Raw genomic sequence first — 12,308 nt, forward strand, 5'->3', positions numbered from 1 at the left:
TAGGGATTTAGTTCTGGTGATAGAATAGCTTTACAGTATTTGTGTTCTTTACCCTTCTTGACATGATAGTGGTAAGAACACTTGCTCTTTCAGCAGCTGTTGGTTTTGACCTTATACAGCCAGTTTGCAATGGCAGTCTGCCAGTTTAGTTGTGCAGCCCTGAAGTCTCACTAATAGCAGATCAGGAAGAAGTAATGCTGATAGGTATCGTGCTTTTCTTAGGCAAGTGTATGCACAGATAGCAAGGGAAGTTTGGCAAGTGTCTGGAAGAAAGAAAAAGCATGCATTATCCCAGGTCACCGTGACACTTGTCTTTCACAATGCTCTATGCCGCTTATCAAACACAGATCCCTTGTCTTCTCCGCTTTCTTTATCCCCTCTGAATTTGGCTCTCTCTTACCAAGAAGCCCTAAACAATACACACATGCTAAGGTGGCCAGGACATTACTATGGAATGTCTCCTGCACTAAAGGCTTTTCTGGGGAAATTGAACCATGCTGGCAGAATAAGAAAATCCACATTCCCAGCTCTGTGCTTTCTTGCAAAGGCTCCTCTGGTACAAATGGATCAGAAGATGAGCATTAACTGAATCTCTGTGTACAAAGCAAACCTACTGCTGTCATTTAACTTCAGTTTTACCGGCACTGCAGGAAAACAGGCAAGTGCTCTGTGTTATACGAAAGACTGCTATTTGTGAATGAAATGCACTGCATAAATACAGACGTATATTATTTGTGTTACCCTTTTCTCATATAAACATGAGGATCTTTTTGAAAAGAATATATTAAAAAATAGTTTGGATTGAACAGGGCATTAAGGTTAGTCCAGTCACCATAGTTGTTCCAGATTTATTTAATGTAAGCATGTCAAAATCTGTTTGACTGTCCCTCTCCTAGCAAGTTGCATAATCCCTTTCTGCAGGATGCTTCCCTCACTTACTTAAGTCTTAGGCTCTGTTCTGAGTTTGTAAGGATCAGATTATCAACACATATTCATTCCTCTATTCCAAACATGTGCCTCACAGAGAATAGCTGTTTCATATGTATAATAACCATATTCCGTTGGCTTATCGCGTATCAGAGGGAAGAGCCTAGTACAGAGGATTTCTGCCTGCAGGCAGGTTTCTTCATCCTCGGCTTGGAACATCACTAGCATTTAGCTTCTTTCCAGGACTGGGAAGTGCTTTGGCTGAACCCACTGGAACACAGATACCAAGGCAGCAGGGGTCAAAGTACTCATTACTGCTTTTTCAGAGCTCTGATTCTGCAGGAGGAAACACAGAATCGTAAAATCGTTAAGGTTGGAAAAGACCTCTCACGTCATCTAATCCAACCGTCCATGTACCACCAATATTGCCCACTATGCCCTGTCCCTGATAATCTACACAGCTTTGAACACGTGGGCACTGCCAATTAGAACAGCTGCATGATTGCTTGCATACTATTCCATGTTTTTCAATATTGCTGTCCCTAAATTGAAATTTGTTTTTTTGTTGAATTGTTTGTTAGAGTCCCAGCCTCCAGAGTTACTCACTGAAGAGCACTTCATTTGAGCAGTCAATCCATAGCGCCACTGGAACCCATTTGAAAGAAATGAACTGATCTGTGCTATGGTGAGAAAGATGCTATACACCATGTGCAAGGTGCAACTTTAGGGCATATTATTACCCCTAAAACTTTAACGCTCTTCACCAGAAACTAAAAAAAAAAAAAAATTAAAAATTAAAAAGCCAAGGACTGCTTTTGCTGCTGCCAGTCCCAGCTGCACCTTCAGATAAGAGCTGGATGTTGGGGTGGGAAGCACGCTTCCTAGCCAGGACAGAGCTGTAGTCACAAGTGACAGTGCTCAGGCTGGCTAATTTCAGGAAGTCTTGCTCCACACACAAACACAAAGTGAAATCCACTCTGAGACAGATGCGCAACCCCTGTGAATGATGGCCCATTTTTTGAAAAGAATATTTCATTGGCAGAGGAAAACACTGCATTTTTCACTCCTGGAGGCCTCTGGCAATTGTAGGCTGCAATCTGGGAGAAGTAGAAGAGAGCTAGAGAGGTAACAAAGAATGCTTCCAACATCTTATCTGCAGCTCTGTCCTCCCTGTATTTATGCCTCCAGCTCTTACCATGAATTACAGTTGGTGCAAACTGGCTTTTTATTCTATATTGCTGCACTGATTTTTTTCAACTCACTTTGTAATCTGCAAGCTTTTATGCAGAAATACACTCTTAAGCTCATGAATAAATGATCCCATTACTGTTTTTCTGAGCTACTTCATTTCACATCTTGGGCCCTCCTGGGATTTGGTCTTCATAGTGCAACCTGACCTGGCCGTTGTATCAGCTTTTGCATTGTGGTAAAGTACCACCAGTATGAAGACTTAACGAGCAAGAATTAGCCCTGAATCTTTCTACTGATACTTGTGTAAGTTACCCTAGGGAATGGTTTTTCTTAGAGGGAACAGACCTTGACTCCATGACAGCGGAAAAGTAGCAAACTTTTCTGAGGGAGGCCTAGAGGTATGTGCAACTCCTACACAAGCAAACAATGTTCTGAAAACAAATCTGAGGTCACCTTAAGTGCTGCCCACTGTGTTGGACAGTGTGTGGACCTAAGCTGAGTCAGGTTTCAGGTATTTTTCAATAAGCAAAATAGTGAGAAATACTCTTATACTCCGGTTCTGCTCCGCTTTGGCACCAGAAGTGCTCACAATAGGCACACTTCCAAGAATTGTTTCATTCTGATTAAGGACCTTCATAATTGCTCTTTCTGTGTTGCTTCTGAATAGTTATCCTGCAATTCTGATGCCAATTTTAAATGTCAGGGCAAGTAATATGCCTTTGCGTGATGTTATGTTGCAATTTGGGGTGACTTGATGATTTCTGTGTGGAAGCACAGTGTGCGGTGCCTGGTTAGCTGGTGTCCAAAGTCAGCTTCCTGCACTGGGATACAGCCTAGAGAGCTTGGAAGTAGCTGATGCAACTAAGCTAATTCCTCCAGTTTTGTTCAGCAAGTGTTAAAGTTCACTGGGAATGCAAATGATTATGCAGGAGAGATGGCAATGGGAATACAAGTGATTATGCAGGAGAGATGTCATTGCAAACAGTGGTCCCTGAATTATAGCAGGATTCTATTTCTTGTCTAGTGAATAGGACTCCAAAACAAATTGCATTTTCTTGGTCTGTGCATGCTTATGCTCCATGTTGATTCAGAAAACATGTTTCATAAAATCCTGTCAGGATTGAAATTCATTATCTATCATCTATCCACTTACAACAGACCAAGGGACTATCTGCAGAACAGTTCCCAGTATGGTAAGTTTCTTAAGGCATTAAACCTCGTGATTAATTTCAGATTGTTTAGCACTTGCTTGTTTTTACAAGGGTGGTTAATAAAACAGACAAACTGCAAAAACCAAGCCAGGCTGAGTGCCTAGCATTTCTGCTTGATATTAAAAGCCCATTTTTTTCAGTAAATGACACTAGGTGACTCTGAATGTTGCAGTTTAAAAATAGTTTCTAAGTCAGCAAGCCAAGAGTCTGTAGGATTTTTTAAAAATGATCTTTGCCAGATGTTCTGATACTAAAATAAGCAATAGTGAGAGTGTTAAGCAAAGTACTAACAAGAACAGCCAGAATATTGTACAAGAAAGTATCCCATGGAGATGCAGTAAGACCCCACAGACCTTACTGAGCGCTGTGCAGGGTGCTGTCAGACCCTGCTAAGCGGTATGCAGAAGCCAGAGTTTTGCTTGCACACCTTTCTTGTCTAATTGTACCATCTCCTCTTAGGAAGTACACTTGGTTATCATTTCAGTTTAATATTGGTTGCAGATCAGACTTCATATCATAAATAGCTCACTGATTGTCAAGCCATGACTACAGTGACTTTGAGTTGGCTTTGCCAGTTTGTTAGCTAGTTTGTTTGTTAGAAAGTGTATCCGTATGTACAGAAGGATCCAAGTTGCAGGCCTCACTGACTGTTGTAAGGACTGGATCCTGAAGCCCTTTCTCACCTCAAGCAAGTCATCTGCTGGTAACATTTCCCATAAGGTTAGTTTGCCCATGCTTTTCATTGCCCACACAGAAATATTTTCAGTGATGTTACCACTGATCCAAAGAGCAGGAACTGCCAGTGGAATTTGTCTAAGCTATTCAAGGGATTAGCTGCAGATAACTGATGCTCTTCTGCTTCATATCCAAGTAAGGATAAAGTGTCTCAGGAACAAGCTTTTGTAACAATCCAGGAAGAAATACAGTTGTAAGCAGAAAGGGTAAATGATGCCATTTCCAAAGTTGCATGTGATCCATTGACACTGTTCTGTTGTTCCCAGGAGACTGGAAGCTCCAGAAGCCAGGAAGCCCCTGGAATTCTTGGCCAGGGTCTGTGCATATCGTGCATACAAACTCACCTCCCACCCCCAATTGTCTGATGCAGGTTTCCATGAAAAATCTGTGACTGAGCCAGAAAACGTCCACTGAGCCAGAAGATTTCTGTTGTTTATCAAATTCATATCTAATTCTGTTACGTCAGACTGTTAGAAAAGCATGGGCACTGCACTTCACATTAAGTTAGTGTCCCTTCATGGCAAACTTCTTCCCATGTGGTTTCTTCATGCTTCTTGTCAAAAGGACAGCATTTCATACAGTAAGCAAGCTATAGCTATGTGCAGATTTAGTTCAGAGTGAGCATTTATATCAGGCTTCACTATAAATCTGAACAGGTAGAAAATCTTGTTCTTTTCTAGATGAACAGTTCCTCCCAATACAAGCTTCCATCTCCCCAGTCAGAATCTTAGAGAGCAGAGTTACAGCAAGCACCGAGGCTGAATCCTGAAGACAAGCTGTCTGTTGGCTTGACTGAGGCCAGGATTTACCCTGTGTGTATGGCACATGAGTGAAAAACAGCCCAGGTAGACAGCAGAAGGTGGAGAGAATCCCAGATTTGGAATAAAGGAATGCTTGGTATAAGAATTCAAGCATAGTCACCACAGTATCAAATTGCTTTTTAAAATAGAAAAATTTTGAAACAAATTAATTTTTGACATGGTTGTATTCTATTGCCTGCTTGTAAACCCTGAAACCTTCAGCCAGACTCAACCTTTACAGATACCTGCAGAGTCAGTTCAAATCCATAGCAAGTCATGTGCTCAGCCATGGCTGCACATTTTAGCTCCTTGTTTTTACCTAATGCTAGACCTGTGATAAGTCAGGCTATCCATTTTAATAACTCATAGTCTTATCTTGAACCCTGTAAAATCACAGGAAATGCAAGCATGGCCTGTCAACCTCTATTTTAAAGTCTGCGCCCTTGGAGAATAAATGGCAGCCACAGAAACAAAGCCACTTCCTTTTGCATTGATGCTATAACATCTTCAGCCTATGTTTTATATTGCTTCCTCTGACATGCTATGAATGCCAAAAATGACACCACTGAACGTAGTTAATTAAAAGGATTCACACAGATGTTTGCCCGGTACTTTATGGAGGCGGCTAATTAAACCAAGGTTAGTCAGCACCATTAAAACACCAGATAAAGCTACAGGAATGGCTGTGATTAAGAAACAAGGTTTACAAACAGGACTCTGAGCAATGGCACATGTTTGCAGTTAGCTAACCCAGCTCTTACCTACCTTAACTGAGGCACAGAGTAATGCATGCTGATATCAGCATTAATGGCATGATTTTTCAAAGTTCCAACCTGGCACTTATTACAAGAATATACAATGTCTACAATTTCACATTCTACAGGAGAATATGATATGAGGGAGTTTGAACTCCTCTAATTAGCCACGATTCAAAGAGCACTGGAAAAGAAACCAAGGCAAGCCCCAGTTGTTGAAATTCACTCTCAGACTGATTTTCTCTCTCAAGAAGTTACACACAGGCATATGATACAAAGCTTCCTTGCAGCTTCAGATGCTGTGTTTGGAGGAGATCAACTGCACTCGTCAGTATGGTCTCTCCAGTATATAACACAATGTATTTTTCTGCAGTAAGAATCATGAGGTCTTGATCTAAAACTTCTAAACCGTGTTCTGTGCAGTCAAGTAGCCCCACTCACTTAATGTGCTCAAAGATAATCACATGCACAGGTATGTGCAGCATCAGGACCAAAACCACAGTCTTACTTCCTGCCGCTGAAACTGATTTTTCTTACAATTATTACATCAAATAAGACTTCCAAATAGCAATAGAATTGCCTCCCATGTTCCAAAGATAGTCTGGCATACGTGTGTTTTGGGCTGTATGTTATGATTTAACTGTTACAGGCCTAACCTCTGTGATCAACTTTAAAAGAAATCCAGATGAACGAAACTATGCACTCCAACCACCTACTGTTGTTGGCCAAGCACTTGTATGGGTAGCTCTGTTGAAAAGGAAAACTTGTCTTTACTAGCATCTGTATCATGATTAAGATACAGCCTCTTGATTCTTGTTACTGAAAGATCTTCCTGGCTACAATAACTCCATTCCCAGCTGAAGTGCATAACTGCATTGTGACTCTCCTGGTCCTCTGCTGATCTCAGGTGGCCACCCCACATCATTTCTGATATATTTCTAATAGTCTCACCTGGTTTTCCACCCCTTCTGTGCCGAACCTGATGAGTCTCAGAGAGAGAATTATTGTTACCAAGGAATATATCTATCTTCTGTGTAGACTGTAATATTAAGCAAACAATACAGCAGTAATCCTGAGCTGCTGGCCTGAGCTGGTCCAGAGCAAGCCATCCTATCGCCATCTGTCCTTTTCCTCCTGCAGCAGTCTAAAGCATCATCTTTTTAATCAGTTGAGGAGATTTCTTGTGATCATCTAACCTTACAGTGTTGAAAACTAAGGCAGAAGTCAGAGTAAGCATGAGCTATATAAGAAAAGTTTTGTGATTATTTTTCCCTCTGCTGTTCACCTTCTAATTAGAAAAGCAGCAATGATTCTTCAGCCTTGTGTTTCTTGACTCAGCTGTCATGTACCAGGGCGGTAACCCTGTAATCCAACTGGAACCCTGCAACAGTTCAAGTGTTATTGGAAATAAATTATTGATGATATTGGGACAAATAGAAGTATATAAAGAAAACTACTATCCTCCTTGTCTTATTCAAAAGCTGCTATTTGAAGGCATTTGGAGATTTCGTAGTAATCTGAGCAATGTGGCATGTACCAAGGTAAATCTGCAGTAAAATTTACACTCTTCATTACAGTATTCTGATGTGTCATAACGAGTCTTTGTAAACAGCAGCAGACCACAAGCCATGTCTTTGGACAGGCATCCTACATGGGCACAGCACTGCCCTGCACAGGCTGCATGAACAGGCCCTCACATCCAGGCAAGAACCATCTGTGTTCTTTCATTCCTCCCATAATTTTCTTCCCAGTTCAACTGCTCTTCCAGTTGCCTGAGGTACAGGGGACATCTAGGGTTTGGCAATTCCTTTTTCTGCTTTCTTGTGCTTTCCAAGAAATTATGGTGGTATAACTTGTGAGAAGTGGGACTGTCCTAAAAAGCACCTCTTTATTGTGGTTTCCACTATTTGTGCCTAATGAGACAGTTGCTGAATTTGTTCCTTGAATCTTTTGCTGATGACTTTCAAATTTGTCTTAATTAGAACATGCACCTTGCTATTCCAGAATGTGCATTACCACTGAGCTGACATACATTGCATTTTCATGCCAAGCATGAGTGTCAATGCTTTGTGTAGCATGTTGGAAAGGTACCACTACACATCTCTGATTGCACCAAAATAATGCTGCATTTGTCTTTTCAGTACTCACTCTGAGAGAAATCAAATATCAGGCCTGGGGCCCTAAATGGCCCCTCATGCATAACTTCTGCCTTTGTCCCACAGGTTCTTTGCTGACCCACTAGATTTTCAAATACTGCAGTATGTGTATGTTCCACAGGCAGATTTGACATTTACAATTTACCAGATAACTAATATCTGATGAAACCGGTGTAACAAAATACATGCTTTTATCCAAAACTCTGAATGTCAGTATAATGCCAGTCAGCGTACAATGCCAGTATGTATCACCAGAAAACTCAGCTGAGAAATTTGCACTCTGTGGCAGCATAGTTTCTCAAAAAGTAATCTCCCCACATTCATCTGATAGATAATAAAAGGGACTACAGCTGGACCTGAATTTTCAGGTCAGGTTTCTTTTACATAAAAGCCCAAACCCACTGAATGAAATTTCAGCTGCATTCCTAGAAATCTGCAGTGATTCTGGCTCCAGACAACAAATACTCCACTGTTACTTCCATAGAGCTCTTGTTCAAAATGCCTCTTCCCTTGCTGAGATGCTAAATTCATGCAAATGCAAATGTATTAGTGTTGGATTTGCTGCCCAATATGTATGGAGTGACTTACATTTCATAGGTGAAGTATAATCCCTTTGCAGAGTTTGTCAGCTGTGTGATGGTTAAACAGTCTAGGGAATGTTTTAACTTAAGATATGGATTATTTTAAGAGTAAGAAGAAAATCTGACTCGTGGTGCAGAATTCCATGTGATCTTAAGTTGAAACAAGAGGTTTCAGGATTGAACGGAAAATGGTATCTTGTGCACTTCATTGTATGTACTCAGTTCTGCAAACAAAATGCTCTGACTTGCACATCTCACCTTACAGTGTATGTAAGAAAAACATTGGCTTTTGGGTGGCTTTTACAGACTGCCTTTGAAAAGTTTTGCCCATTGTGAAAACAACAACAGCAGCAAAGTGTGAAGGCCATTGGGAACAAACATTTACATAGAACATAGTGCAATTATTCTTGGGCCTGTCTGCTCTTAACAGAGTTCTATCATCAGTTTCAATTCTCCTGTACACCAGAAGGTCTGCGCTGTGAATGGCACAGAAGCAGCTCTGTGCTTGCCCTGTGGTACACCTGGCTAACCTGCAACTAACTCCCACTGCAAATCATTAATAAAATAATACCAGACCTAAGAAGGGGGAAACAGAGCTAGAAATGTGTTCATGTGCTACTGACAGTGGAATTCTGTGTGTATACAGGCCCTCATGCCTTCTACATTAAAACTCAAAGAGCCATGTAAATTTAACAAATGAGCACGTAACTGCACCTGCTTATCCTAATTGTAAATTCTATGGAAGACAGGGCAAAAGAAAAACACAGCAGCATGGGAGATGGCAGTCTGTGCTGGCCTTCATGATAAAATCCAAATCCAAAGATTAACTGAGACAGTCAACTCAAAAGTATGAATTATGAAAGTTCAGCAAAACAGCAGCATGACAATTTCACTCATATTTTGTAGCACGACAAAACTTGTCCTTTCATAATAAAGAGAAACGGGGGAGCGGGGAAGCTTTCCTATCCCTGTTCTTGTGATATTGCTAGTTGTTAGGACAATTTGCATGAAGTGTTCCTTTCCCATTGCTTTCAGAAGATTCGCTGTTCTCAGTAAGCAGCAAAATCACTGGAAAATCCTGTGAATACAATGGCACCACCTACCATCACGGCGAAATGTTTGTGGCAGAGGGGCTTTTCCAAAACAGGCAAGCAAACCAGTGTGCCCAGTGCAGCTGCTCAGTAAGTACCACAGCTTGTCAGAGCCCTTCTCTGTCTGAGCTTCATTTCACCTTTCCAGAAGACATGGCACTGAAATGCACGCAGTCCATAGCACACAGTAGAGGCTGGGAACTGGGAGTTAATGCAGAAACTCACAAAAGTGCTACAAGCCAGTCCATGGCACCTGGTAAATGCCAGACTGCCTGCTGCTCAAACACAGAGGACAAAGCTCACCCTGTCAGACATCTACTGTAGGTAAGCATGCAGTGCATGGCATGTATAGAACATATCACTTCAACCTGACTGGAAAATACAGCACTGAGTGATGGAAAGAAACTGGATTCATTTGGGCTGAGCTGATAAGAGCCCCATGAGCTGGGACTGGACAGCTCTGTAAGACAGCGCCGTGCCCCAGACCCACTCCTGAGGTGCCAGCAATTTAAATCCAGCATATTGGAGCAGTCACTCGGTGACCCTTTGGAGGCATTTTTTGAGCTGAAACATCCTTCTCAAACCAATCAGGACCTCTTCTGATCTAATTATTGTTGTATTCAACATTCACAACAAACTCAACAGGTTAGGTACTGAACAATTTTGTGTCACTGCCAAGTTCTTCCTCCAGATCAGCCATGTGACATGACTTAGGGAGAACGGGGAAGAATTTACACCAGGTGTAAACATTAGGCAGATTTTAGGCTTATAGTAATTGCAGTTCCTTCCTTTCCCACACTTCTTTACCTTTTCTCATTTTGTAAAACTAAGGGACTTCCCTCTCCATGACATACGTTTAAGAACTGCTATTCAGATTCTTCACTGGTTTAATATTCTGCTTTGGCTACTTGAGGGACATATATGTAAACATCCATACTAGATTTAAATATGTCCATAAAAGTGCGTACATGATACCATACAAATTGATGACTCCTAAATGCTCCTTGTGTTTTACTGGCAGGAAGGAAATGTGTACTGTGGGCTGAAGACCTGTCCCAAATTAACTTGCTCTTTCCCAGTTTCTGTTCCAGAGTCCTGCTGTCCAGTTTGCAGAGGTAAGTGTTACATATGCACAGCACACACATCAGCAAGTACTCCCTCCCCTGTCTGTGCACCAGCACTGTCACTTAGGATGTTGTCTGCAAGTTTCCCATTTACTCAAAACCCAATGCATGCTGGAAAATTAAACGTCAAATTCCAGTAGGGCAATATTACTAGCTTTGTTTTCCTTACTTGAAACAAAGAAAGAATGCACTGATGAAGTTGCATTCCAATGATGAAGACAGTCAGAGCTTCAGATGATGAATTTAAATAGTTGCCATTGCTTTGGCTAGACAGCTTTTGAAGTAAAAGATGAGGCTCTCTCTGACAAGTTATCAATCCTGCTGAAGTTATACGAGACATAAGAATTTCAATTTGGAGGTTAATTTCAATTCAGTTTAAATTAGGTGTCTATCTATATTCAGCAAACATTGGTATTTTATTGGCAGTTCCGTTTTTGATCCTGTAAGCATGGAGAACTTGGTTACAAGGAAGCATACTGCCAGCCTTAGTAGCCCTTCTGAATGTCTACACTTAAACATCTGCCTGCAAGCCCATCTAAATATCTGAAGATTTCTAGATGTATTGTATCTCACTGTTGGTATCGTGGCATTTGAATCGCCACTTCTCAAGAATCTAAGCAGCTGTGGCCAGTTCTCAGAGGTGCAAGGAGGCTAAAGGTGCCTGTGGTTTTCACAGATGCCACTCCTCTGGACCCAGTCCAGCAGCTCTGCATCCATCTTGTGCTGGGTGTCACTGTTGTCACTGTCCTTCCAGTCAGAGAAAGGATGAGGATTTCTATGTCAGGATCCAACTTCCCCTTAAGTTAAATGGAAAGTTCTCAAAAAATGCATTGGGTAGCAGAACCATGATGGATCTGACTGAGTGAAATCAAGTCAACTGCAGAACTGGAGACGCAACTGTATCAGCACCATGGCTCTCCCAAGCCAGGATCACATGCTGTTATGCTGTGGCAGCTGTCCTGTCACAGGGGCCCAAGCTTGTGCCTGGCATTGTTGCGTGCCATTCGTGAAAGCCAGCAGGTGTGCAAGATGTGGTGGCACTGCACCGTGTTCCAGAGAAATTGCTCAGTACACACAGAGCTAGGCTTTGAGCCACTAGCAAAACAACTTTATCGGTACCTGCATCTGAATTCCATGCCTGGGATAAATTCCAAGGTCAGCTCCACGCTAAATGATTTCTCCTGCTCTTGTACAAGTTTTCCAAAAACCAGGTTCAAGTTCCACGGCTTGTCCTATCAAGGAACACCTCTAAATATGTCTTTAACAACTCTTATAGCTACATTCTCTCTCTAGCCCAAAACTGATGTTTCCCTGCTGTTACGTTCACGTGGCTACTAGTTGTGTATGTGTTTATGGAGCTTGTCTTTACCCAGAAAACAGATGGATGTTACTTCTGAATAGAAACTGAGAATTTCTTCTTTTCAACTTTTCCCATGAATTACATGTTTGACTGTGAGGGAACAGAGGCTGGCTCTGTAAGTCCCTCACACTGATTCTCAAGAGCATTCATTACTTCTACACTGTATGCACAGATCGCAAGTGCTGTAGCAAAACCTTTTCTATTTAAAAGACAAGTCAGCGTGTCCTTGCTTTGTTATGAAGGTTATTACTGTTATGAGCCTTACTTCTGTACTGCTTTTATTGGCCCAATTCAAAAAGGAAAGCTTGAACATTTCATACTTTCTACATTCAAATAAAGCATCCTGTGAGCTTACATGGGATCCAGTCTTAGTGGGT

At 41.6% G+C, this 12,308-nt stretch overlaps 1 protein-coding gene across 4 annotated transcripts in view; it reads left to right on the forward strand.

The window, feature by feature from the left end:
* Positions 1-12,308, forward strand: part of CHRDL1 (chordin like 1) — a 41,730-nt gene that overhangs the window by 17,717 nt on the left and 11,705 nt on the right. For 3 of the 4 annotated variants that reach the window (XM_042825169.1, XM_042825172.1, XM_042825171.1), the window contains exons 5-6: positions 9,392-9,537; positions 10,469-10,562. In XM_042825169.1, the coding sequence (XP_042681103.1) occupies positions 9,392-9,537; positions 10,469-10,562 (240 nt within the window). The remainder of the gene's footprint in view (positions 1-9,391; positions 9,538-10,468; positions 10,563-12,308) is intronic. The other variant, XM_042825173.1, reaches the window with a different exon arrangement.

Source organism: Centrocercus urophasianus, unplaced genomic scaffold (genome assembly GCF_019232065.1).
Source record: "Centrocercus urophasianus isolate 14NV4802_14NV808 unplaced genomic scaffold, USGS_Curo_1.0 seq_24, whole genome shotgun sequence".
In the NCBI taxonomy this organism is placed as follows: domain Eukaryota; kingdom Metazoa; phylum Chordata; class Aves; order Galliformes; family Phasianidae; genus Centrocercus; species Centrocercus urophasianus.